Source organism: Narcine bancroftii, chromosome 2, assembly GCF_036971445.1.
Source record: "Narcine bancroftii isolate sNarBan1 chromosome 2, sNarBan1.hap1, whole genome shotgun sequence".
In the NCBI taxonomy this organism is placed as follows: Eukaryota; Metazoa; Chordata; class Chondrichthyes; order Torpediniformes; family Narcinidae; genus Narcine; species Narcine bancroftii.
Window position 1 is genome coordinate 188,808,907 of NC_091470.1, and position 23,569 is coordinate 188,832,475.

Genomic DNA, 23,569 nt, shown 5'->3' on the forward strand with positions numbered 1-23,569 from the left:
AAGTCTGACCAGTTGGTAGACTCGCTTACTGCAGGACAAGCTGCTGTTAGAGTTCAAGTTTTGCAAATTAAATAGTGGTACTCTTAAACACCAGTACGTTTTGAAAGGTTGGAGGAAACCAGAGACTCTGGAGGAAACCCACGCAAACATGGGGAGAACATACAAACTTCTTATAGACTGCGCCAGATTTGAACCGAATTGTTGGTGCTGTGTAATCTTTGGCTTGGCTTCGCGGACGAAGATTTATGCAGGGGGTAAAAAGTCCATGTCAGCTGCAGGCTCGTTTGTGGCTGACAAGTCCGATGCGGGACAGGCAGACACGATTGCAGCGGTTGCAGGGGAAAATTGGTTGGTTGGGGTCGGGTGTTGGGTTTTTCCTGCTTTGCCTTTTGTCAGTGAGGTGGGCTCTGCGGTCTTCTTCAAAGGAGGTTGCTGCCCGCCAAACTGTGAGGCGCCAAGATGCACGGTTTGAGGCGTTATCAGCCCACTGGCGGTGGTCAATGTGGCAGGCACCAAGAGATTTCTTTAGGCAGTCCTTGTACCTTTTCTTTGGTGCACCTCTGTCACGGTGGCCAGTGGAGAGCTCGCCATATAACACGATCTTGGGAAGGCTATGGTCCTCCATTCTGGAGACGTGACCCATCCAGCGCAGCTGGATCTTCAGCAGCGTGGACTCGATGCTGTCGACCTCTGCCATCTCGAGTACTTCGACGTTAGGGATGTAAGCGCTCCAATGGATGTTGAGGACAGAGCGGAGACAACCCTGGTGGAAGCGTTCTAGGAGCCGTAGGTGGTGCCGGTAGAGGACCCATGATTCGGAGCCGAACAGGAGTGTGGGTATGACAACGGCTCTGTATACGCTTATCTTTGTGAGGTTTTTCAGTTGGTTGTTTTTCCAGACTCTTTTGTGTAGTCTTCCAAAGGCGCTATTTGCCTTGGCGAGTCTGTTGTCTATCTCATTGTCGATCCTTGCATCTGATGAAATGGTGCAGCCGAGATAGGTAAACTGGTTGACCGTTTTGAGTTTTGTGTGCCCAATGGAGATGTGGGGGGGGCTGGTAGTCATGGTGGGGAGTTGGCTGATGGAGGACCTCAGTTTTCTTCAGGCTGACTTCCAGGCCAAACATTTTGGCAGTTTCCGCAAAGCAGGACGTCAAGCGCTGAAGAGCTGGCTCTGAATGCTGTGTAATAGAGTTGTGCCAACAGCTGTCCCGAGGTCTTGAAAGGCATGAAACTTTAACCATATAGCAACACCATTTTATTATTCAATCAGGATTAGAAAATTGATCCACTTTCCGTGTCAACCCTCGTCCCAAGTCAATCCAAGTTTTCATTAACAGCTACAAGGAGGATGAATGGACCTGCATCAGTGTACAGTCGGTTTCCTCCACAGCTACTACTGAACGATGGAGTTACCCGACAGCTGACGTGTTGGCACCAGGTTACCGGTCAGCTTGCCAACAGAGGGAGGAAGTCCTTGATGCTGTCCACATAGAAGTTGGGAACCATCCTCCGGCGCTCTGGGAGCTCGCTGGCCAGGTTGTCGTGGGCTTGTTGCAGGGTGGAGACCCCTGTCAGAGTCAGCACAGTCCGCAGGCCGCAATTGGCGCCAAAGAGGATGTCGGTGTCCAGGCGATCCCCGATCATCAGGGTGCGGGCGGGGTCCAGGGGTGTGCCAGCTTCCATCTCATTGATGCAGTCAAACATGAACCTGCTGGGCTTGCCGATCACCTTGGCCTTGCGGCCTGACGCCGCCTCGACTGCTGCTGTTAGGCTGCCCGTACCTGCAAAGGAACAGGGCATGGACATTCTTATTGCAATCCAGCCATTTCCTTCCCCCTTCCCTCCACTCCCCATCTTCCAGCGGAAGTGGCAGATGATACATTTTTAAAAATTTACAACACAGAAGCTGATTCCAGCTACTGAGACTCGTGCTCAAAATACAAATGCTGGAGGACACTCAGCGTCTCTCAGAGGTAAAGATATATTAGCAACGTTTCAGCCCTGATCCCCTCCTGAAGGTTCGAGTATAAAAAGACAGGCATCTGAATTAAAGGTGGGGAGAGAACAGGAGGGGGAGGAGTACAGATCAACAGACAAAAGGTGTTCAATTTCATATGATAGGAAAAGTGAGAATTGATTGTGGCTCTGTGAAAGGAGACAGAGGGATAAGGGAAGAAAGGGAGAGGGAGGGAGGGAGGGAGAGAGAGAGAGAGAGAGAGACAGAGCCGATTGGAGAGGGCCCAGATACAATACAAGGTGGTGTTCCTCCAATTCGTGGCAGTGCACGAGACCATGGAAAGGCATGATGGCAATGGAATGGGACAGGGAATTTGAACAGGTGGCCACTGGGAGATCCCTTTAATGTGGTGGACAGAGCCGAGGTACTCAACAAAAGAAATCTCCCAGTTGTCTTGAACCAAACGACTCAGGTTACAAAGCAAAAGATTTAAGGGCCGAGAAACTCCTTTGAAATTCACAAGGGTCCGCAGAGGCCAAGTCACTGAATTTCAGAACAAGATGGAAATGGCCTTTTGGATTCAGGGAAAATTATTTATTTCTGTCATAAGGAAAATATAAAGTCTTTTATTCTGACAGGCTAACAGGATCATCTTTCACTAAGCAATGGACTGATAATTTAATCAATTTTAAAAAATGTAGACATACAGCACCATAACAGGCCCTTCTGCCCCACAAGCCTATGCCACCCCAATACCCAAATCAAACTACAGCTTCCGGTTATTTAGGAATGTGGGAGGAAACTAGAAAACCTGGAGGAAACCTGCACAGGTCACGGGGAGAACATACAAATTTCTTACAGACAGCGTGGCCACTGGCGCTATGTCAGCAACATGCAAACCACACTGCTCTTTCTTGAGTAGAAAATGAGAAGACGAGCCTTTGTCTGGTGCCTTATAACCCCAGGGTGTTGCAAACACTCAGCAGGTCAGGCAGTATCTATGGAGAAAAACTGTACACCCTTCAGTCCATGATGTTGTGCCAACCTATAGCAACCAACTCACTCTTCCCTCCCTTACACACACAACTCTCTATTTTCCTTGCACCCACGTGCCTAAGAGTCTTATAAACATCTCTACTGCACCAGCCTCAGTGCATTCCATGCACCCGCCACGGGATGAAAAAAACTTTCCTCCTTTGAGACAGATGCCTTCTGTCAGAGAAGATTTAATAGGATGTAGCCCGAACTTCAGGAACTGAGTTACAGGGAAAGGTAAACAGATAAGAACTTTATTCCCTGGAGCGTAAAAGAATAATAGGAGATTGGATAGAGGTATTTAAAATGATGAGGGGGGATAGACAGAGTAAATGTAGGTCAGCTTTTTCCACTGAGGGCAGGTGAGGTACAAACCAGAGGACACGGGTTAAGAGCAAAAGGGGAAAATTTAAGGGGAACCTCACACAGAGAGCTTGCAGGCTCAATTTTAACATTCAAGAGGAATTTGTACAGGTACTTGAATGGGAGGGGTATGGAGGGCTGTAGCCTGGGTACAGGTCATTAAGACCAAGCAAAATATGGCTCGGCACAGACTAGATTGACTCAATTTTCAGGGCGATAAATACTCCAGAACCTGTGTCAGGTAAGTGGGAAACTGTCAGGGCGGGGACGAAAAAAGTGAGAAAAACAGAGAGCACACCAGTGACTATCCCACTCAGCAACAGTTATGTTGTGTTGGATTCTGTTGAGGGAGATGACCGGACAGAAGAAGGCCACGGGCACCAGGTCAATGGCAATGAGCCTGGCAGAGTGGGGCAAAAGAAAAGGAAAAGGAGAAATGCAGTAGTTATTGGGGACTCCATTGTCAGAGGTTCTGTGAGCCAGATAAGTATACCCGCATGGTGTGCTGCCTCCCTGGTGCAAGGGTACGGGATATCACAAATCGGGTCGAAAATATTCTGAGAGGAGAGGGAGAGCAGCCTGATGTCTTGGTACATGTGGGTACAAATGACATTGACAAGAAAAGGGAGGAGGTAATGAAAAGGGATTACAGTGAGCTGGGACAAAAGCTGAAAGACAGGAATGCTAGGGTGGTGATCTCGGGATTACTACCTGTTCCAAATGCAAGTGATGAAAAGAATGTAAGGATAAGGAAAATGAATGTGTGGCTGAGGTGCTGGTGTATAGGGCAAGGATTTGGCTTCTTGGATCATTGGGATCTCTTTTGGGGAAGGCATAATCTTTACAAGAGGGACAGGTTGCACCTAAATCCAAAAGGTGTCAACATTTTGGCAAGTATGGTACAGCAGTGGGGCAAGGTTTAAACTAATTTGGCAGGGGTATGGGAACCAGAGTGATAGGGAAAAGGGTAGGGAAAATAAAGTAATGGCCAGGAAAAGTAAAATAGGAAAAGTAATGTTGGGAGGAGAAAGTAAAAAATCAGATGGTGCAGTGAGTTTTCGGATCAATGATAGTGTTAAGAAAATTACAAAGAAAAAATTACAAATAGTGGGCAGAAAAATCAAAAGAAAAGGTCACAGAAGTCACTAGATATTAAAAGGACAAAGAGCATAAGGGCACTTTATCTGAATGCCCGCAGTATTAGAAATAAGGTTAGTGAACTTGAGGCGCAAATCGGTACCCATGCCTATGATTTGGTAGCCATCACGGAAACGTGGCTACAAGGTGACCCTAAATGGGAATTAAACTTTCAAGGGTATCAGGTGGTGCAAAGAGATAGACAGGATGGTAAGGGAGGTGGAGTTGCAGTCTTAATCAAAGATGAGTTCCAGGCAGTAGTGAGGAATGATATAAGATCTAAAGAGCATAATGTTGAGTCCATTTGGGTAGAGATAAAGAATAACAAAGGGAAAAAATTATTGGTGGGTGTTATCTATTGCCCACCAAATAACAATAGTTTAGTGGCACAGGAAATAAATAGAGATAAGTGAGGCATGTAATAATGATACGGTAGTAGACATGGGGGACTTTAACTTCCACATAGATTGGGAAAATCAAGTTGGTCGTGGGAGTCTGGAAGAGGACTTCATAGAATGCATCTGCGAAAGCTTTCTTGAGCAGCATGTTAAGGAACCCACAAGAGAAAATGCTCTCCTGGATCTAGTGTTGTGCAATGAGATTGGTAGAGTAAATGATGTAATAGAGACCATCTGGGAAATAGCGATCATAGTATGATTGAATTTCTCATTCAGATGGAAGGGGAAATAGTTTGATCTAAAACTAATATATTATGCTTAAACAGGGGTGACTACCATAGGATGAGGGAGGAATTGGGCAGAGTGGACCTCCAAGGTAGTAATCTCTGGATTGCTGCCCGTGCCACGAGCTAGTGAGGGTAGAAATAGGAGGATGTGGAGGATGAATGCATGGCTAAAGAGATGGTGCAGGGGGCAAGGGATAAGATTTCTGGATCATTGGGATCTCTTCTGGGGAAGGTCGGACCTGTACAAGAAGGACGGACACCACTTGAACTGGAGGGGGACCAATGTGCTGGCAAGCAGATTTACTAGAGCTGTGGGGGAAGGTTTAAACTAGTTTGGCATGGGGGTGGGGAACAGAGTGTGAGAGCAGTGTCCAGGGAGTACAGCCACCTGGATAGGAATAAAAAAGATAACAAAGGTAGGATGGAGATTAGGGTAGAAGGTAAAAAAGAGAATATATGTGAGGATCATTCTCTGAGATGCATATATTTTAATGCAAGAAGCATAGTGAACAAGGTAGATGAGTTGAGAGCATGGATAGATACTTGGGGTCACGATATTGTGGCAATTAGTGAGACCTGGCTACAGGAGGGGCAGGACTGGCAACTTAATATTCCAGGATACATTTGTTTTAGATGTGATAGATCAGGGGGTAAAAAAGGAGTTGCTCTGCTTGTTAAGGAGGACATTACTGCCGTGAGGTGACAGGATGGTATGGAGGGATCGACCAGTGAGGCTGTTTGGGTGGAATTGAGGGGTGGAGGAGGCAAGAGTGTGCTAATAGGGGTGTATTACAGACCACCAAATGGGCCAAGAAAATTAGAGGAACAAATTTGTAGGGAGATAACGTATATGTGTGAAAATCATAAGGTAGTGATCATGGGAGATTTTAACTTCCCACACATTGATTGGGATACCCATACGGTTAGAGGGCTGGATGGGCTGGAGTTCGTTAAATGTGTTCAGGATTGTTTTCTAAATCAGTTAGTAGAAGAACTGACTCGGGATGGTGTAATACTGGATCTCCTGTTAGGGAACGAGCTAGGTCAGGTAGCGGACATTAATGTTGGAGAACCAATTGGGTCTAGTGATCATAATTCTGTTAGTTTTAGGGTAGTTTTAGGGAAGAGCAAGGAGAGGCCTAAAGTTGAGGTTCTGGATTGGAAAAGAGCAAATTTCGAAGGAATAAGAAGGGATTTGGGGAGTATTGAGTGGGACAGGATATTTTCAGGTAAGGATGTTAATGAAAAATGGAGGATATTCAAAAAAGAAATTTTGAGGGTACAGAATAGTTATGTCCCAGTGTGGATCAAAGGAAAGGCTGGAAGTCATAGGGAGGCTTGGTTTTCGAGGAATATTGGAAATTTGGTTAGGAGAAAAAGGGAGGTGTACAAGAGGTATAAAGAGCAGGGAGCTGAGAAGTTGAAGGAGGACTACAAGGAGTGTAGAAGGAATCTTAAGAAAGAAATTAGAAAGGCCAAAAAAAGGCATGAAGAGGCTTTGGCTGACAGAGTAAAAATAAATCCAAAGGGTTTCTATAAGTACATTAAAAGTAAAAGATTAGTGAGAGATAAAATTGGACCCCTTGTAGATAGCGAGGGTAGGCTGAGTGAGAAGACTGAGGAAATGGGGGAAATTTTGAATGATTTCTTTGCCTCGGTATTCACTAGGGAAAAAAATGTTGAACCAGTTGAAGTAACGAAAAATAGTGGGGAGGTCATGAAGCATATAAGGATAACCGAGGAGGTAGTGATGGCTGTGTTAAAAAAGATAAAGGTGGATAAATCTCCCGGACCGGACAAAATATTCCCTAGGACACTCAGGGAGGCTAGTGGACAGTTAGTGGGGCCATTAACAGAGATATTTAGGATGTCACTGGCCACGGGGGTGGTGCCAAAGGATTGGAGGGTGGCACATGTGGTTCCTCTGTTTAAGAAAGGGTCCAAATGCAAACCTGGGAATTATAGGCCTGTAAGTCTGACGTCTGTGGTGGGCAAGTTGATGGAAAGTGTTCTGAGGGATGGCATTTACAAATATTTGGAGGTACAGGGATTGATAGGGAGTAATCAGCATGGTTTTGTCAGGGGTAGATCATGCTTGACAAACCTGATTGAGTTCTTCGAGGGGGTCACAAAAAAGGTTGATGAAGGGAAAGCTGTGGATGTTGTCTATTTGGACTTTAGTAAAGCTTTTGACAAAGTTCCCCACAGGAGGTTAGGAAAAAAGGTGGAGGCATTAGGTATAAATAAAGAGGTAGTGAAATGGATTCAGCAGTGGTTGGATGGGAGGTGTCAGAGAGTAGTGGTAGAAAATTGTTTGTCCAATTGGAGGCCGGTGACTACTGGAGTTCCTCAGGGTTCGGTCCTGGGTCCACTATTATTTGTTATATATATTAATGATCTGGATGTAGGGGTGGAGAATTGGATAAGCAAAGTTTGCAGATGACACAAAGATTGGTGGTGTTGTGGACAGTGAGGTAGATTACCGTAGATTAAAAGGTGATTTAGGAAGGCTGGAGGTGCGGGCTGAGAAATGGCTGATGGAATTTAATACAGATAAATGTGAGGTGCTACATTTTGGAAAGGCAAATTTAAATAGGTCATATACATTGAATGGTAGACAATTGAGGAGTGCAGAGCAACAAAGAGATTTAGGAGTTATGGTAAATAGTACCCTCAAGGCTGATACTCGGGTAGATGGTGTGGTGAAGAAAGCATTTGGAATGTTGGCCTTCATAAATCGGAGTATTGAATTCAAGAGTAGGGAGGTTATGATGAAATTGTACAAGGCATTGGTGAGGCCAAATTTGGAGTACTGTGTACAGTTTTGGTCACCAAATTATAGGAAAGATATAAACAAAATAGAGAGAGTGCAGAGAAGGTTCACGAAAATGTTGACAGGATTTCAGGGTCTGAGTTACAGGGAAAGGTTCTGCAGACTGGGGCTTTTTTCTCTGGAGCATAGAAGATTGAGAGGGGACTTTATAGAGGTGTTTAAGATTTTAAAAGGGACAGAGAGAGTAAATGTGGATAGGCTTTTTCAATTAAGAAAGGGGGAGATTCAAACAAGAGGACATGGTTTAAGATTGAAGGGGGAAAATTATAAGGGGAACATGAGGGGAAATTTCTTTACGCAGAGGGAGGTGGGGATGTGGAATGAGCTTCCGGCAGACGTGGTCGAGGCGGGATCATTGGTTACATTTAAGGAAAGACTGGATCGTTACATGGATAGGAGGGGACTAGAGGGGTATGGACCGGGTGCTGGTCAGTGGGACAAGGAGGGTGGGGATTTGCTACGGCATGGACTAGTAGGGCCGAACTGGCCTGTTCTGTGCTGTAAGTGGTTATATGGTTATATGGACTGGAAGCACAGGCTAATTGATGAAACAGTTGAGGAACAGTGGAAGATTTTCAAAGAAATATTTTGTAATGCTCAACAAAAATATATTCCGGTCAGGAAAAAGGGCAGCAAGGGAGGGAAAAATCAACCATATTTAACAAAGGAAATAAAGGAGTATAAAATTGAAGGCGCAGGTGTACAAAGCTGCAAAGAGCAGTGGGAAACTGGAAGACTGGGATAACTTTGAGACAACAAGGGGTTACAAAGTGGGTAATAAGAAATGGGAAAAAGGATCATGAAAGTAAATTGGCATAAAATATAACAACAGAAAGCAAACAATTTTATAAATATATAAAACAGAAGAGGGTGGCCAGAGTTAACATAGACCCTTGGAGGATGAGAAAGGAAAACTGGTGGCAAAAAATGATGAAATGGCCGAGGCATTGAACAAATATTTTGTGTCAGTCTTCACGGTGGAAGCCACGTCCAGCATGCCCAAGTGCGGAGTTAAGGATGTGAATGTTGGGGAGGGCCTTGATAAAATAGTTGTTACAAAGGAAGTAGTGATGGAGAAACTAATGGGACTAAAGCCAGACAAATCACCTGGTCCTGATGATATGCATCCAAGGGTTCTGAAGGAAATGGCAGAAGTTATAGTTGATGCATTTGTGGTCATATACCAAAATTCCTTGGATTCTGGGCAGGTCCCGTCCTGGCAGACTGGAAGACAGCAAATGTCACGCCACTTTTTAAGAAGGGATGTAGCAGAAGACTGGAAATTATTGGTCAATTAGCTTGACGTCTGTAGTTGGAAAAATGCTCGAAGCCATCATTAAAGATGAAATAGTGAAACTTTTGGAATGTAAGGGTTCAATCAGGTAGATGCAACATGGTTTTAGAAAGGGAAGATCTTGTTTGACAAACTTGTTAGGATTCTTTGAGGATATAATGGGTGCAGTGGATAGAGGGGAACAGGTTGATGTTGTATATTTGGATTTCCAGAAAGCGTTTGATAAGGTGCTGCCCAAGAGACTTCTCAGTAAGTTACAGGAAAGCGGAGTCCGGGGAAGTATATTGGCCTGGATTGAAAATTGGTTATCTGACAGGAGGCAGAGAGTCGGGATAAATGGGAGTTTTTCAGGTTGGCAGAGAGTGGTACGTGGGGTGCCGCAGGGGTCAGTGTTAGGCCCACAACTGTTCATTATTTACATTGATGACTTGGAGGCGGGGACAAAATGTGGTGTAACCAAGTTTGCGGATGACACCAAATTGAGTGGAAGAGCAAATTGTAATGAGGATGTGGAGAGTCTGCAGAGGGATATAGTTAAGCTGGATGAGTGGGCAAAGGTCTGGCAGATGGAGTACAATGTTAGTAAGTGTGAGGTTATCCACTTTGGCAAGAAAAATAAAAGAGCTGAATATTATTTATAGGGTGAAAAACTACAGTATGCAGTTGTGCAGAGGGACTTGGGAGTGCTTGTGCTTGAATTGCAAAAAGTTAGGTTGCAGATGCAGCAGGTTATTAAGAAGGCAAATGGAATTTTGGCCTTCATCGCTAGAGGAATTGAATTTAGGAGTAGAGAGGTAATGTTGCAACTGTATAAGGTACTGGTGAGACCGCACCTGGAGTACTGTGTCCAGTTCTGGTCACCATATTTGAAGAAGGATATACTGGCTTTGGAGATGGTCCAGAGGAGGTTTACAAGGTTGATCCCTGGGATGAAGGGGTTGACTTATGATGAAAGATTAAATCATCTAGGATTGCATTCGCTCGCGTTCAGAAGAATGAGAGGAGATCTTATAGAAACATAGAATTATGAAGGGTATGGATAGGATAGATGTAGGAAGGTTTTTTGAGCTGGCCAGGGAAACTAACACGAGAGGACACAGTCTCAAGATTCGGGGGAGTAGATTTAGGACAGAGATGAGGAAAAATAGTTTTTTCCAGGGAGTAGTGAATGTTTGGAATTCTCTAACCAGAAAAGTAGTTGAGGCTGCCTCATTAAACATATTTAAAATTCGGTTAGAGAAATTTTTACATGATAGAGAAATTAGGGGATATGGGGAGAAGGCAGGTAGGTGGAGTTAGGTCATAAATTAGATCAGCCATGATCGTATTGAATGGCGGAGCAGGCTCGATGGGCCATTTTTGGCCTACTCCTGTTCCTACTTCCTATGTTCCTATGTAGAAGGCTGCAGACCAGGAGCTATAATCTGGCTGTAGCGACCCCGCTACAATGTCATGTTTAAATTTAGAGATTAGATGTTCAATTTCTGATTTGAAATCTTCAAAGACTGTGGGGACCTTTCATGAATTATTTTCAGAATATCTGATTTGATATGAATGCAGAAATGTTGACTAATAAGCTAATTTATTACTTTGATTAGGAATTCTTTTTTTCTCTCCTTGCCAAATAGCTTGTTTTTGGTAGTGGGTTTAGATCTTTTATATAAAATATTATTGTAATATAATTTGCTTAATTGAGAATGCGGGGTACCAAGGATGAACTAATAGGATCAAAATAATCAAAAAATATTTTTTATTAAAATGTATTCTTAAATATTTATTCTCCACCTCCCCCATGAGCCTTGGGTTCTTTTCACATCCTGAAATTCAGCAGTATCTTTTGAATAAACTCAAAGGAACTTCCACAATTTCCTCTCAAGTTTCCCTCTTGCTTAAAAAGCCTAGCTCTTAATTTGAAAATTGGTTGATTGTTTTTTAAATTTAGACATACAGCAGGGTAATAGGACCTTTCAGCCCATGAGCCCATGCTGCTCAATTAACCTACACCCCAGTACACTTTGAATGGAGGGAGAAAACTGGAGCCCCTGGGGAACGCTCATGCAGACACTGGAAGAACATACAAACTCCTTATAGGCAGTGCAGGATTCGAACCCAAGTTCCGATCGCTGGTGCTTTAACAGCGTTGCGCTAACCACACCACCCTCCAGGTTTATACAAGTTTCTTGGACACAGGAAGCACCTGGCCTGTGCAGCCAGCTCCAAAAACCTGTCCAATTTCTCCCCTACATATTGGCATCTGGCACCTACAGGGATTTGGCAGATGCTGGATAAGTGAATTTGCCGGTGGCTTGTGATTGGCGAACCAAGAGCAAGGCACGCTAATTTTAAACTTCTGTGGCGGCTTACCACTAGGCAGGCGAACCGACCCCACTTGCAAGCCACGCGGCGGGGGCAGCCGGCCAAAATGGCTGGGGCTTTCCCCTTTCTTCTCAGCATGGGGCTCAGAAGCCTGCGCTGGGGGACCACGTGATGCCCGGGTGACGTCAGCGCCCTCCAGTGCAGTTCTCAGCCAGGTCCGGGCTGGGAGTATAAGTACAGCCCAGCAGCTTGAAATAAACTAGTCTGCTCACTGAGCTCAACCCGCCTGGTTGTGTGTGTTATTGCAGGAGCAGTGTAGCTGCTGCTACAATTGGTGACCCCGACTGGTTCAAACGTCTTTGAACCCATCATGAGCGAGCCTGGGATCAGCGCTATAGCCGTGAAACTGTCTGAATTCTGGGTTTCGGAACCGGAGACCTAGTTTGGCCACGCGGAGGCTCAGTTTCACCTCCGCCACATTTCGTCCGACACGACCAAATTCTAACATGTGGTTGCTGCCCTGGACCAGGCCACCGCCAGACGCATGCTGCACCTTGTTCAGCACCCACCCGCCGACGACAAATAAGAGACCATCAAGCGAGTGCTTACTGGGTCCCTCAAACCATCCAGACACCAGCGTGCCGCTCAGATGCTGTACCTCGACGCCCTGGGGGACAGGTCCCCAACGGAGCTGATGGACGAGATGCTCGCGCTCATGGTTGAGCACACCAACTGCCCACTCTTCGAGCGCATCTTCTTCGACCATATGCCTGGGGACATACGGCTGCTGCTGGTTCTTGAGAATTTCACCGACCCGAGGAAGGTCGCCCAGAAGGCCCAAGAACTATGGCTCGCACGATTCCCGGAGGGCTCATTGGTCCAGCAGGTCACGAGGCACGATCACGCCAAGCCCGCCCCTAGCGCTGTGGTAGAGCACCTGGCCCCTGCAGGGGGCCCCAAGAGCATAACCAAGGCCACAGCATCTGCTCCAGGCCTCTGCTTCTACCACCAGCGCTGGGGAGCCAAGGCTTGGAGGTGTCGTCAGCCCTCCTTGTTCCAGGGAAACAAGCAGGCTGGCTGCTGTTAATGGTTGCAACAGCTGGCCCATGACACAGCTTCCTCTACCTGCAGGACTCAGTCAGCGGCCAGCGGTTCCTTGTTGACACTGGAGCCCAGATCAGCGTCATCCCAGCCACGGCCATCGAGTCCAGGAACCGACCTTGTGGACCTCCCCCCCGTGCGGCCAACAAAACGGCAATCTGGACATATGGAGACAAGACAGTACACCTCCAGATCAACCAATGGAATTTCGCATGGAGGTTCACTGACTTGTCCCTCCCAACTGCCATCCTGGGTGCAGACTTCCTCCTCGCATACGGGCTTCTGGTGGACATTTGAGGTAGGTGCCTGGTGGACGACCATACCTTCCACCAGGCCTTTTGCCTCGATGCCTCCCGCTCGGAGCAACCTCAGATGGCCACGATCAGCACATCCAGAGAAGAGTTTCCGACCCTCCTCAAGCCACAGTTCTCCGCTTCCTTGCCGCGCCACGGGGTGTTCCATCACATCCACACCCAGGGCCCACTCATGCCAAGGCACACTGGCTCCCACCTGACAAGCTCCAGGTAACAAAGGAGGAGTTTTTGCACCTGTTGGAGCTGGGGATCATTCGGTGGTCCGACAGCCCGTGAGCCTCTCCGTCCACCCGGTCCCGAAAGCCTCCGGCGGCTGCCGTCCCTGCAGAGACTATCGACAGCTCAATGAAGCAACCGTTCCTGACCATTACCCCATCCCTCACATCCAACACTTTACGGCCAACCTGCACGGTGCGCGAGGGTTTTCTCCAAGGTTGACCTGGTGTGCAGATATCACCAGATCCTGATGCATCCCGAGTACATACCCAAGACAGCCATCATCACCCCCTTTGGCTTGTTCGAATTCCTGCGCATGCCATTCGGGCTCAAGAACACCGCTCAGACCTTCCAGCGCCTCATGGACTCTGTGGGCAGGGACTTGGATTTTGTCTTTATTTATTTTGACAACATCCTCATCGCCCGCAAGGACTGGGCGCAACACAAGGCCCACCTACGTGCCCTTTTCTCCCAGTTGGCCGACTTCGGCCTTACCATCAACCCAGCCAAGTGCCAGTTTGGGAAAGAGACCATGCAGTTCCTGGGGCATACCATCACGGCCAAAGGAGCCATGCCCACCGCTGTGAAGGTCATCACTATCAGGGAGTTCCCACGCCCGGACAGCCTCAAGGGGCTGCAGGAGTTCGCGGGTACGGTCAACTTTTACAACTGCTTCATCCTGGGAGCTGCACGCACAATGTAGCCACTATTCACCCTCATCTCGGCCAAACACAAGATGTTCGCTTGGAACCCAGAAGCCTGCACTGCATTTGAGGCCACCAAGGACACCCTCGCGAAGGCCACCCGCACACCGACCTGCATATGGCACTCTCTGCCGATGCCCCTGCCACAGCCGTCAGTGCCATCCTGGAGCAGCAGATGAATGGACATTGGAAGCCACTGGCATTCTTCAGCTGCCTGATCCGCCCGCTGGAATGCAAGTATAGTGCCTTCGACCGCGAGTTACTGGGCATGTACCTGGCGGTGCGGCATTTCCGCTACTTTTTGGAGGGGAGGACTTTTACCATGTTCACCGACCACAAACCCCTCACCCAGGCACTCGCGATGGCAAAGGATCCCTGGTCAGCCCGCCAGCAGCGTCACCTCTCCTTCGTCTCAGTTTACCACCGATATTCAGCACAAGGCGGGGAAGGACAATATGGTTGCCAATACAACCGGCCATCTGCACGCTGACGCCCGGCCTCGACTTTGACCAGCTCGCCTGGGACCAGGAATCTGATGAGGAGACGAGGGTCTTCAAGACTGCCATTACGGGCCTGCGGTTCCGAGACCTCCTGACTCCGAGTGGTAAAGGCACCATCCTGTCCGATATCTCCTTGGGAACCCCGTGGCCAGTGGTTCCCCAGCAGGCAGGTCTTCCGTCACATTTATGACCTTTCAAATTCGTCCATCAGGTCTATGGTCTGGATGGTGGCATAACGGTTCGTATGGCATGGGCTGCGGAAGCAGATCGTGGGCTGGGCCAGAACATGCATCCATTGCCAGATGTCCAAAGGTGCACAGGCACACCAAGGCATCCGTACAGGAGTTCGAGCCTGTCCGGGAACAGTTCAGCCACATTCCCAGGGCAATCGTTACCTGTTTACGATGGTGGACCGCACCACTCGCTGGCCTGAGGCGATCTCAATGCCAGATGCCTCCACCGACTCCTGAGCACTGTTGCATGGTTGGGTCGCCCAGTTCAGCGTCCCGGGTCACCTCACCAGCGATCGGGGCGCCCACTTCTCATCTGCTCTCTGGGCACAACTTGCCAAAAGGTTGGGGCTCCAGCTACACCGCATCACGGTCTACCACCCGCAAGCCAATGGACTGGTCAAATATCTGCACCGCCACCTTAAGTCGACACTCATGGCCCGCCTCACCAGTCCCAACTGGGCAGATTAACTGCCTTGGGTGCTCCTGACCTTCCCAAGGAAGATCTGAAGGCATCATCTGCTGAGCTGGTCTACGGTGCACCGTTGGCACTACCTGGTGAGTTCGTCAGCAGACCTCACAATCCCCAACGGTCGCCACACAAACTACTTCCTCACCTCAGGGCACGCTTGGACTCGTCCAAACCCCCACCGCCGCCCAGGCATGGTACCCACCTGTCTCATGTTCCTGGCAAACTGCTTTCCATGGAGTGCATTTCGTTCAGCGGGGCCCGACCATGGCACCTCTGCAGAGACCGTACGAGGGGCCATACAAGGTTGTACAGCGTTCTGGCTCCACGTTTTCGCTGGATATTGGAGGCAGATGGGAGCTGTTTACTGTGGACAGGCTAAAGCCAGCGCACCTCAATCCCTCTGAGCCCGTGGTCATAGCCCAGCCCAAGAAGCGTGGCCACCTGGCGAAATAGGAGATTGGCGCCAGTTCTGGGGTGGAGGCAGTGTGGCGGCTCACCATTAGGCAGGCGAACCGGCCGCGCTTGAAAGCCATGCGGCGGCACAGCCAGCCAAAATGGTGCCATCGGGGGTTTCCCCTTTCTTCTCAGCGCAGGGCTCAGCAGCCCACGCTAGGGGACCACGCGATGCCCGGGTGACGTCAGATACCTCCAGCGCAGTTCTCAGTCAGGTCCGGGCTGGAAGTATAAGTCCAGCCCAGCAACCTGCAATAAACTAGTCTGTTCACTGAGTTCAACCCGTCTGGTTGTGTGTGTTATTGCAGGAGCAGTGTCGCCGCCGCTACACTTCTGTATATTTTACCGATTTAATTTCTTTTAATTTTTTTTGCTGGTTGTTTAAATAATGGGTTTTACTGTATACAGCTAATGTCCTTTTAAGGTTGGTAGTAGATCAGTTTCCAGAACTTCCCTCATTTTGATGAAGGGCTCAGGCCTTAAATGTACTTCCTATAGATGCTGCATGACCTGTTGGGTTTCTCTAGGACTTTTGTATTGTATTACAATTCCAATGCCTGCAGACTTTCTGGTTCAACTCCAAACTTTGACTTGCATTCCACACAAAAGCATAACCATCATTTGTACCGGGTTCTTCCTGCGTTTGGAATGGCATTAGTTCCCAAATAAGGCAGGACCATTGTGGATGCAGGATGAAATCTGGATAGCTCATCTCATTTTAGGTTCATACCTGGCCGTACTGTGCAAGTAAGTGGACCTCTGGGTTCCTTGTCTTCATCTCCAAGGTTCGATGGCTTTGAGCCTAGGAGTGACCATAAAACAACAGTGTAAATAGTCAGAGGCTTTTTCCCAGGGCTGAAATGGTGGCCACAAGAGGACACAGGTTTAAGGTGCTGGGGAGTTGGTAAAGAGATGTCAGGGGTGGTTTTAGAGTGGTGGGTACATGGATTGGGCTGCCGGCAACGGCAGTGGAGGTGGATACGTTAGGGTCCTTTAAGAGACGTTTGGACAGGCACATGGAGCTGAGTAAAATAGAGGGCGATAGGAAAGCCTAGTCATTTCTAAGTTAGGGATATGTTTGGCACAACTTTGTGGGCTGAGGACCTGTATGGTCCTGTAAGTTTTCTATATTCATCACTTAGATGATCTCATATAGGCATGGTGAGAATTCACTGCAAGGACACCTCGGAAATGTTCATTAAACACCCACAAGGTACCAGATTCAAACTGCGCTCTTAGATGAGCCCAGCTTAGACATTCAACACGGTAACAGACCCTTCCACAATAACAAGACTATGCTTCCTAAATACCCCGATTAAACTCCAAACCTTTTGCATTTTTGAAGGGTGGGCAGAAGCCCAAGTGCCCAGAGGAAACCCACACAGGTTGAGAATCACTGCTCTGGACAATTGTTACTGAAATATTTTGTTTGAGAAAAATTGTTACTGGCCTATTTCCTTTGGAGTTTTGAAACTGTGGACATAACAAGTCAATTAGGTACAATTAAAACAGTGGATTTCAAATGTTTTCTTTGCATTAAAATGAATGTCTTCCCAAGGATACAATACTTATTTCAATCATTACCAATTCCCTTAACAGAGAAATTCTTTAATGAACTAAAGAGAATAATAAGGAAATTTGGGGAAACTGAGGATAGCGTTAGATAAATTAACAGAGTGGTACAACCAAGGTGATTTGCAGTGACCTAACTTTAAAAGTTATTATAGAGCAGCACAATTAAGGTATTTATCAGATTTTTATCAGACAAGGGTAAAACCAGATTGGACTAAGATAGAGCTAGATAAAATAGGGGAGAATGTACCAGAACCCATACCTTATAAGTGGGATGAAAAGCTGGTACAAAATAAAAGCTCACCAGTATTACATCATTTACTCAATATATGGAAGAAGATGCACTTAGAAAAAAAAACAACAAATTACCAACTACCAAAATTATTATTGACACAAAATCAGCTAATCCCTTTTACAATAGATAACATTTCCTTTAGAGAATGGGAGAGAAAAGGAACCAAAAGAATAGAAAATCATTTTTTGGGAAATAATTTATTAACATTTGAACAAATGACGTACAAATATGGAATAACAATGTTTGCATACCATCAACTGAAAGCCTATTTAAAGGATAAATTGGGAAACAGACAGATTACCAGAAGGAAGCAGCTTTGAATGTGATTACAGACACAATGATAATTAAAAGATTACATCAAGCTGCAAGAGAAGGAAAATGATGAAATAAGCTATAAACCCAAACAAAAGTGGGAAAAAGATTTAAACAAAGATAAAAAAATGAAATATGGGAAAAGTTATGTTCTAGAACTATGAAGAATATAATAAACACGAGGTTATGCATGATCAATATAATTGGTTACACAGGCTATAAATCATGCCCCAAAAGTTAAATAAATGGGATCCAACATTATCACATAGATGTTTTTGCTGTTAGAAGATCTCTGTATTTTTTGGTATGTTGCTTTTTGTGATTTTATTTAACACCTGATTTAGATCTTTCCAAATCTTTTTCACTTTCTTATATGCCCAAATTGCATGTACTATTGTTCCCATTTCCTTCTAATATAAGTAGCAAGGAATTAGGCCTCAAACTGGATGAAGCGCAAAATTTTATTATGATAGCCTTAGCAGTAGAAAAAAAAGTATAATGTCAACTTGGAAATCAGAAGAGAGTCTGAGAGTACAGCAATGGTACATGGAAATGAATAAATGTATTCCATAGGAAAAAAATAACATACAATTTAAAAAATAAAGTCATATTATTTGAACAAATTTGGGAGCCATACATGGAACATAACAGAGGGGGATTGCCTCAGACCTCCACCCCTAAAATGATAAAATGAGAAGACAAAATGACGTGATCCAGTGCATAAAAGTAGATGACACAATTTTCTTCTTTATTTTCATTGTGTGAGGACATTGTTTAATGGTTTTATTGTATTGTATATGTTGAATGTTTAATGGGTTTGGAGGGGGGTGGGAAGGTGGGGGGGGTGAGAAAATGCCACTGTGTATATTCAAGAGGGAAAAGTTTGTGTATTTTGGTTGATATGGTTCATAGTGTGAAAAATAAAAAATTATAAAGAATAAACAGTCTAAAAGACAAAATACAGTTTTGTACAACCTTCCCTTGCATAAATATATAAACCTTATACTTGGGGGAGTGCTACTGGTACTATGTAACCCAGTATTACCTGTCGCATGGTCGGCAACTCAACCTGCTCCCCCACCAGGCCTGCCTGGTGTGTTGGGTGGCTAGACACTCTGCAGGATGAAAAGATCTGTCAAAGGGCGGGCGAACCCTCTTGTAGGATCAATGGCAAGCGAGAAAAGGGCAATCCTTGCATCGAAGCTTGGTCTGGCCATTCACTGCAACTGAACTTCCACCGTGCCGCTGGATCTGGGAGATGTTGAAAGGGTGGGTCTGGACATGTGCAACCCCATCTCATCTCAAATACATTCACGCACACGTTGTTCCTTTCGGAGGAGCAGGGTATCTTCGCAGGGCCTGTCAAGGATTGGTCTGTACAACCACTCCAGGTAACATAACAAGCCCCACTCTGACTGAATGGGATGAATAGGCAGAAGATGAGACTTTATTTTGTCTCATTCATTGAAAGGATTTGTTGCAGTTCCTTCCCATTCATGAGCTGCCCAAGAGATGAGCAGTAACATAGATAATTAACCCCCCCCCCCCCCCACAAGTTTACAAAAGCCTCTGACCAGAGCAACTCAAACAAAGGAAGGATAAGGAGACACTAAGAGAGTCACCCCAACAGCAAGCAGCGTTAACCAGCTCTTTACCCTGGGCGACACCATTTTATTCAAACACAACTTGATTCAAACAGCTGCTCTGAGCAAAGCATGACCAAGGCCATCTGCTGGATGAATATATGCTGCCATCTTCACTAAAGGAGTTGTGTTACTTTAGAGAACATTTACTTTGACACTTTTAAACATTTTAATTTTATTCATTTATTTCCCTCTTTTTTGCTGGTTGCTTGAGCTTGCCAGTAGTGGACAACGGGTTTTACTGTATTTGGGAGTCACTATCTCGAAGAATCTTTCCTGGACCCAACACAATGTCATCGTGAAGGCACGTCAGCGCCTCAACTTCCTCAGGAGTTTGTGGAGGTTTGGTACAACATTGGAAACCCTGGCAAATTTCTAGAAAGGTATGGTGGAAAGTGTGCTGATCGGCTGCATCACAATCTGGTATGGAAACACCAATACCACTGAACGCAAAGCCCTGCAAAAGGAAGTGGACACATGACGGGCAAAACCCTCCCCACTATCAAGAACATCTATGGGGAAAGAGGAAAGAATCCAAGCTCCACTCCAGCTCATCAGCCAGAGGTGATGCTGGAGAATTGATAATAAGGTGTGGGGTCTCTTGTGGTGCACAAGAACCATTGTTCTACTGTGTCTCTTCTTTCCAATTAATCTTAGTGCCGTACCTGCACCAGGTCGGTGGATATTGATGTTGCATTTTTTCTCTACACCAATGGTTTCTTTCCACTCATACCATCTGAAATAATCCCTGTGTCATTGGTGCTCTGTGATTAGTAATATATTTCATAAGGTGGTATGTGAGTTGAGAACCACTGCTCTAGACCCAATTGTTACTGAAATATTTTGCTTGAGAAAAATTGTCATTGGCCAATTTCTTTTGGAGTTCTGAAACTATGCACATAACGAGTCAATTAGGTACAATTAAAACAGTGGTTTTCAAACTTTTTCTTTCCATTGACGTACCACCTTAAGTAATCCCTTACTAATCACAGAGCACCGATGGCATAGGGATGACTTAAAGTGGGATGTGAGTGGAAAGAAAAAGGTTGAGAACCATTGGGTAAATAAAGATTTTTGTTACGACTAATAAGTGCCCACCTGGTTTCTTCTTGGACACATTGAACTAATTCTTTAAACAAAACAGGTCAACTTTAGATGGGCAAAAGAAGCATCTCATCCACCTGCAATCAAAGACCCATTTCTTGGTGAGCAATCAGGTGCATCCTGGACAGGGACAGAACAAAGCTGGTAGCAGGAACCAAAGATGGAGGCTTCCTTTATCTCCAGGATACCAGTGGGAGCAAGAGGGAACAAGGTGAAATTCAACATGGTGGTTCAAGCAACGTTGTCACTGAGGCAGCGATCGGTTCAAATCCCGCACTGTCTGTAAGGTGCGTGAATGATCTCCCAGGTTTGTGCGGGTTTTCCCTGGGGGCTCCAGTTTCCTCCCACTGTTCAAAATGTACCGGAGGAGTAGGTTAATCAGGTGGCACAGACTCTTGGGCCAAAATGGCCTGTTAACATGCTGCATGTCTAAATTTAAAATTGATGCAAAATTGCCAGGAAGAGCTATGAAGACCCAAAACATTGGTTATGTATCTTTACCTCCTATGGACGCTGCAAGACCTGCTGAGTTCCTCCAGTATTTCTGTGTTTTTACTACAATCAGAGCGTCTGCAGACTTTTGGGTGCAATCTTCACTCAAATGAGAGCATTTGTGGAACTTCAAGCCAGCCTTGTGACGACTTGCAACTGATTCACGTAACCCCCACCTGCTCAATGCAACTTCCACACGACACGTGGAAAGTGTACTTATTACGTCAACTTCAGCACGTGTTAAACATTTCACACGGTAATAAGATGGTTACATTTTAAACATCAAGGTAGGAAACAGAGCAAAGGTTACAAAATGAATTCCTGTGTTTTAAAGTTGAGGAACAACTGAAACAATTAGTGTACAAGATAAGCCACAAGGAAACAAAAAAGGACACTGCGACTGAGAAAATTAGAGGACAGGAACGCAAAACTGCAGATTAGACAGCTCTATGGGGATGAGGGAGAAGTGATGAACCTGAGGGGCTGGGGAAGACATGGGCTGGGGGGAAGGGGAAGAGGTGGACCTGAGGGGCTGTGGGGGGGGGGGTAAGAGGTGGACCCGAGGGGCCGTGGGGGGGGGGGTGTGGACCCGAGGGGCCATGGGGGGGGGGGAGGTGGACCCGAGGGGCCGTGGGGGGGGGGGTGTGGACCCGAGGGGCCATGGGGGGGGGGGAGGTGGACCCGAGGGGCCGTGGGGGGGGGGGAGGTGGACCCGAGGGGCCGTGGGGGGGGGAGGTGGACCCGAGGGGCCGTGGGGGGGGAGGTGGACCCGAGGGGCCGTGGGGGGGGGACCCGAGGGGTGGGAGGAGGTGGACCCGAGGGACCGTGGGGGGGGTGAGGTGGACCCGAGGGGCCGTGGGGGGGGGGGTGAGGTGGACCCGAGGGACCGTGGGGGGGGTGAGGTGGACCCGAGGGGCCGTGGGGGGGGGGAGGTGGACCCGAGGGGCCGTGGGGAGGGAGGAGGTGGACCCGAGGGGCCGTGGGGAGGGAGGAGGTGGACCCGAGGGGCCGTGGGGAGGGAGGAGGTGGACCCGAGGGGCCGTGGGGAGGGAGGAGGTGGACCCGAGGGGCCGTGGGGAGGGAGGAGGTGGACCCGAGGGGCCGTGGGGAGGGAGGAGGTGGACCCGAGGGGCCGTGGGGAGGGAGGAGGTGGACCCGAGGGGCCGTGGGGAGGGAGGAGGTGGACCCGAGGGGCCGTGGGGAAGGAGGAGGTGGACCCGAGGGGGCATGGGGAGGGAAGAGGTGGACCCGAGGGGAAGGGGGGAGTGGGGTGGACCCGAGGGGCAGGGGGATGGGGTGGACGTGAGGGTGAGCCTCACAGGGAGAAGCCTCGTCACCTGCGACCGCAGACACCGGGTGCCAAGGATCAGGGTCCGTGGCCACGAAGTGACAGCGGGGGTCTTGCAGGTAGCTGCAGGCCTTGGCCAGCCGCACGAAGCTGAAGCGTTCGTCGTAGCCGACCAGCACGGCGCCCACCTCGGGGTCCAGGGCGCAGCGGGACACGGGCAGCTCCTCCTCGCCGGGTCCCGACACCCAGAGGCCGGCCGCCCGTAGCTCCGCCGCCAGGGCCCGGCTGCCGAGCACGTAGACCTTGGGCCGGCGCGGCCCGGCGAAAGCCCGCCGTAGGTAGAGGGCCGAGCAGCGGCCCGTGGTGTACACCTGCCCGGGCCCGGCCGCTAGGCCCCAAGCCTCGAGCTTGCCCGCCACCTCCTCCCGGCTGCGGCTGCAGTTGTTGCTGACGAGGAAGACCCGCTTGCCTCGCTCTTTCAGGCTGCGCAGCACCTCGGCCGCCCCGCCGATGGCCCGCGGCCCGTCCCACAGCACGCCGTCGCAGTCCAGCAGGAAGGCGTCCACAGCAGCCATCAAATCCCGGCCCCATGGCCCAACACTCAAACGCCGGCACCTGCCCGCCATGGCCACAGAATGGCGGCTCCTGCGCCAGACCTTTTATAGATGTCTTGCCCAATCAAATCAGGGACCCGCCCCCATTGCTTTCGATGATTAGGTATCCTGATGTAAGGAGGTGGGAATAATAGTTATGACAACCAATAAAAACACTCAGTTCAGGGTGCGCCGAACTCACAGTGGGTGGGAAACTGTCACTCAATCACCCGCCAGTCCTGTTCCACACGCCAATGCCAATCAGACTATGTACCCGCTCCTATTTCCTTCGGTGATTTGAAGTAAGGAGGAGGGAAAATTCTGCCAACCAATAAAACCACTGAATTGAGTGAGCGCTGTAGACATTGGGGGCGTGGATAAAACTGGCACCGTTACTATCCAATCATTCGCCATAGACGGTTATACCAATCAAATCATAAGCCCGCCCCCACTTCCGCCGCTGATTGGACTCATGAAAGTAAGGAGGCGGGAATAGCAGTTCCGTCAGCCAATAAAAACACGCCATTCAGGGAGCGCCGATTCCATAAGGGCGGGGAAAAACGGACACCTCTGCCACTCAATCAGCCGCTAGCCCGTTCCCAGACGTCGCTGGCAATCAAATTCTGCGCCCGCACGATTTGTCGCCAGTGATTGGTT

At 47.9% G+C, this 23,569-nt stretch overlaps 1 protein-coding gene across 3 annotated transcripts; it reads right to left on the reverse strand.

The window, feature by feature from the left end:
* Positions 1 to 945: 945 nt before the first annotated feature.
* pdxp (pyridoxal (pyridoxine, vitamin B6) phosphatase) lies at positions 946 to 23,108 on the reverse strand. 3 transcript variants are annotated; one of them, XM_069919654.1, is made up of 4 exons: positions 22,508 to 23,108; positions 16,344 to 16,415; positions 9,121 to 9,237; positions 946 to 1,784 (listed from the first exon to the last, which is right to left on the reverse strand). In XM_069919654.1, the coding sequence occupies exons 1-4, from the start codon at positions 22,908 to 22,910 to the stop codon at positions 1,450 to 1,452; spliced, it is 927 nt and encodes a 308-aa protein (XP_069775755.1). In that variant the 5' UTR covers positions 22,911 to 23,108; the 3' UTR covers positions 946 to 1,449. The 3 variants fall into 3 exon arrangements, with proteins under 3 accessions (XP_069775755.1, XP_069775753.1, XP_069775754.1); XM_069919652.1 differs by having other exon boundaries at positions 22,369 to 23,108; XM_069919653.1 differs by lacking the exon at positions 9,121 to 9,237 and having other exon boundaries at positions 22,369 to 23,108.
* Positions 23,109 to 23,569: the final 461 nt, after the last annotated feature.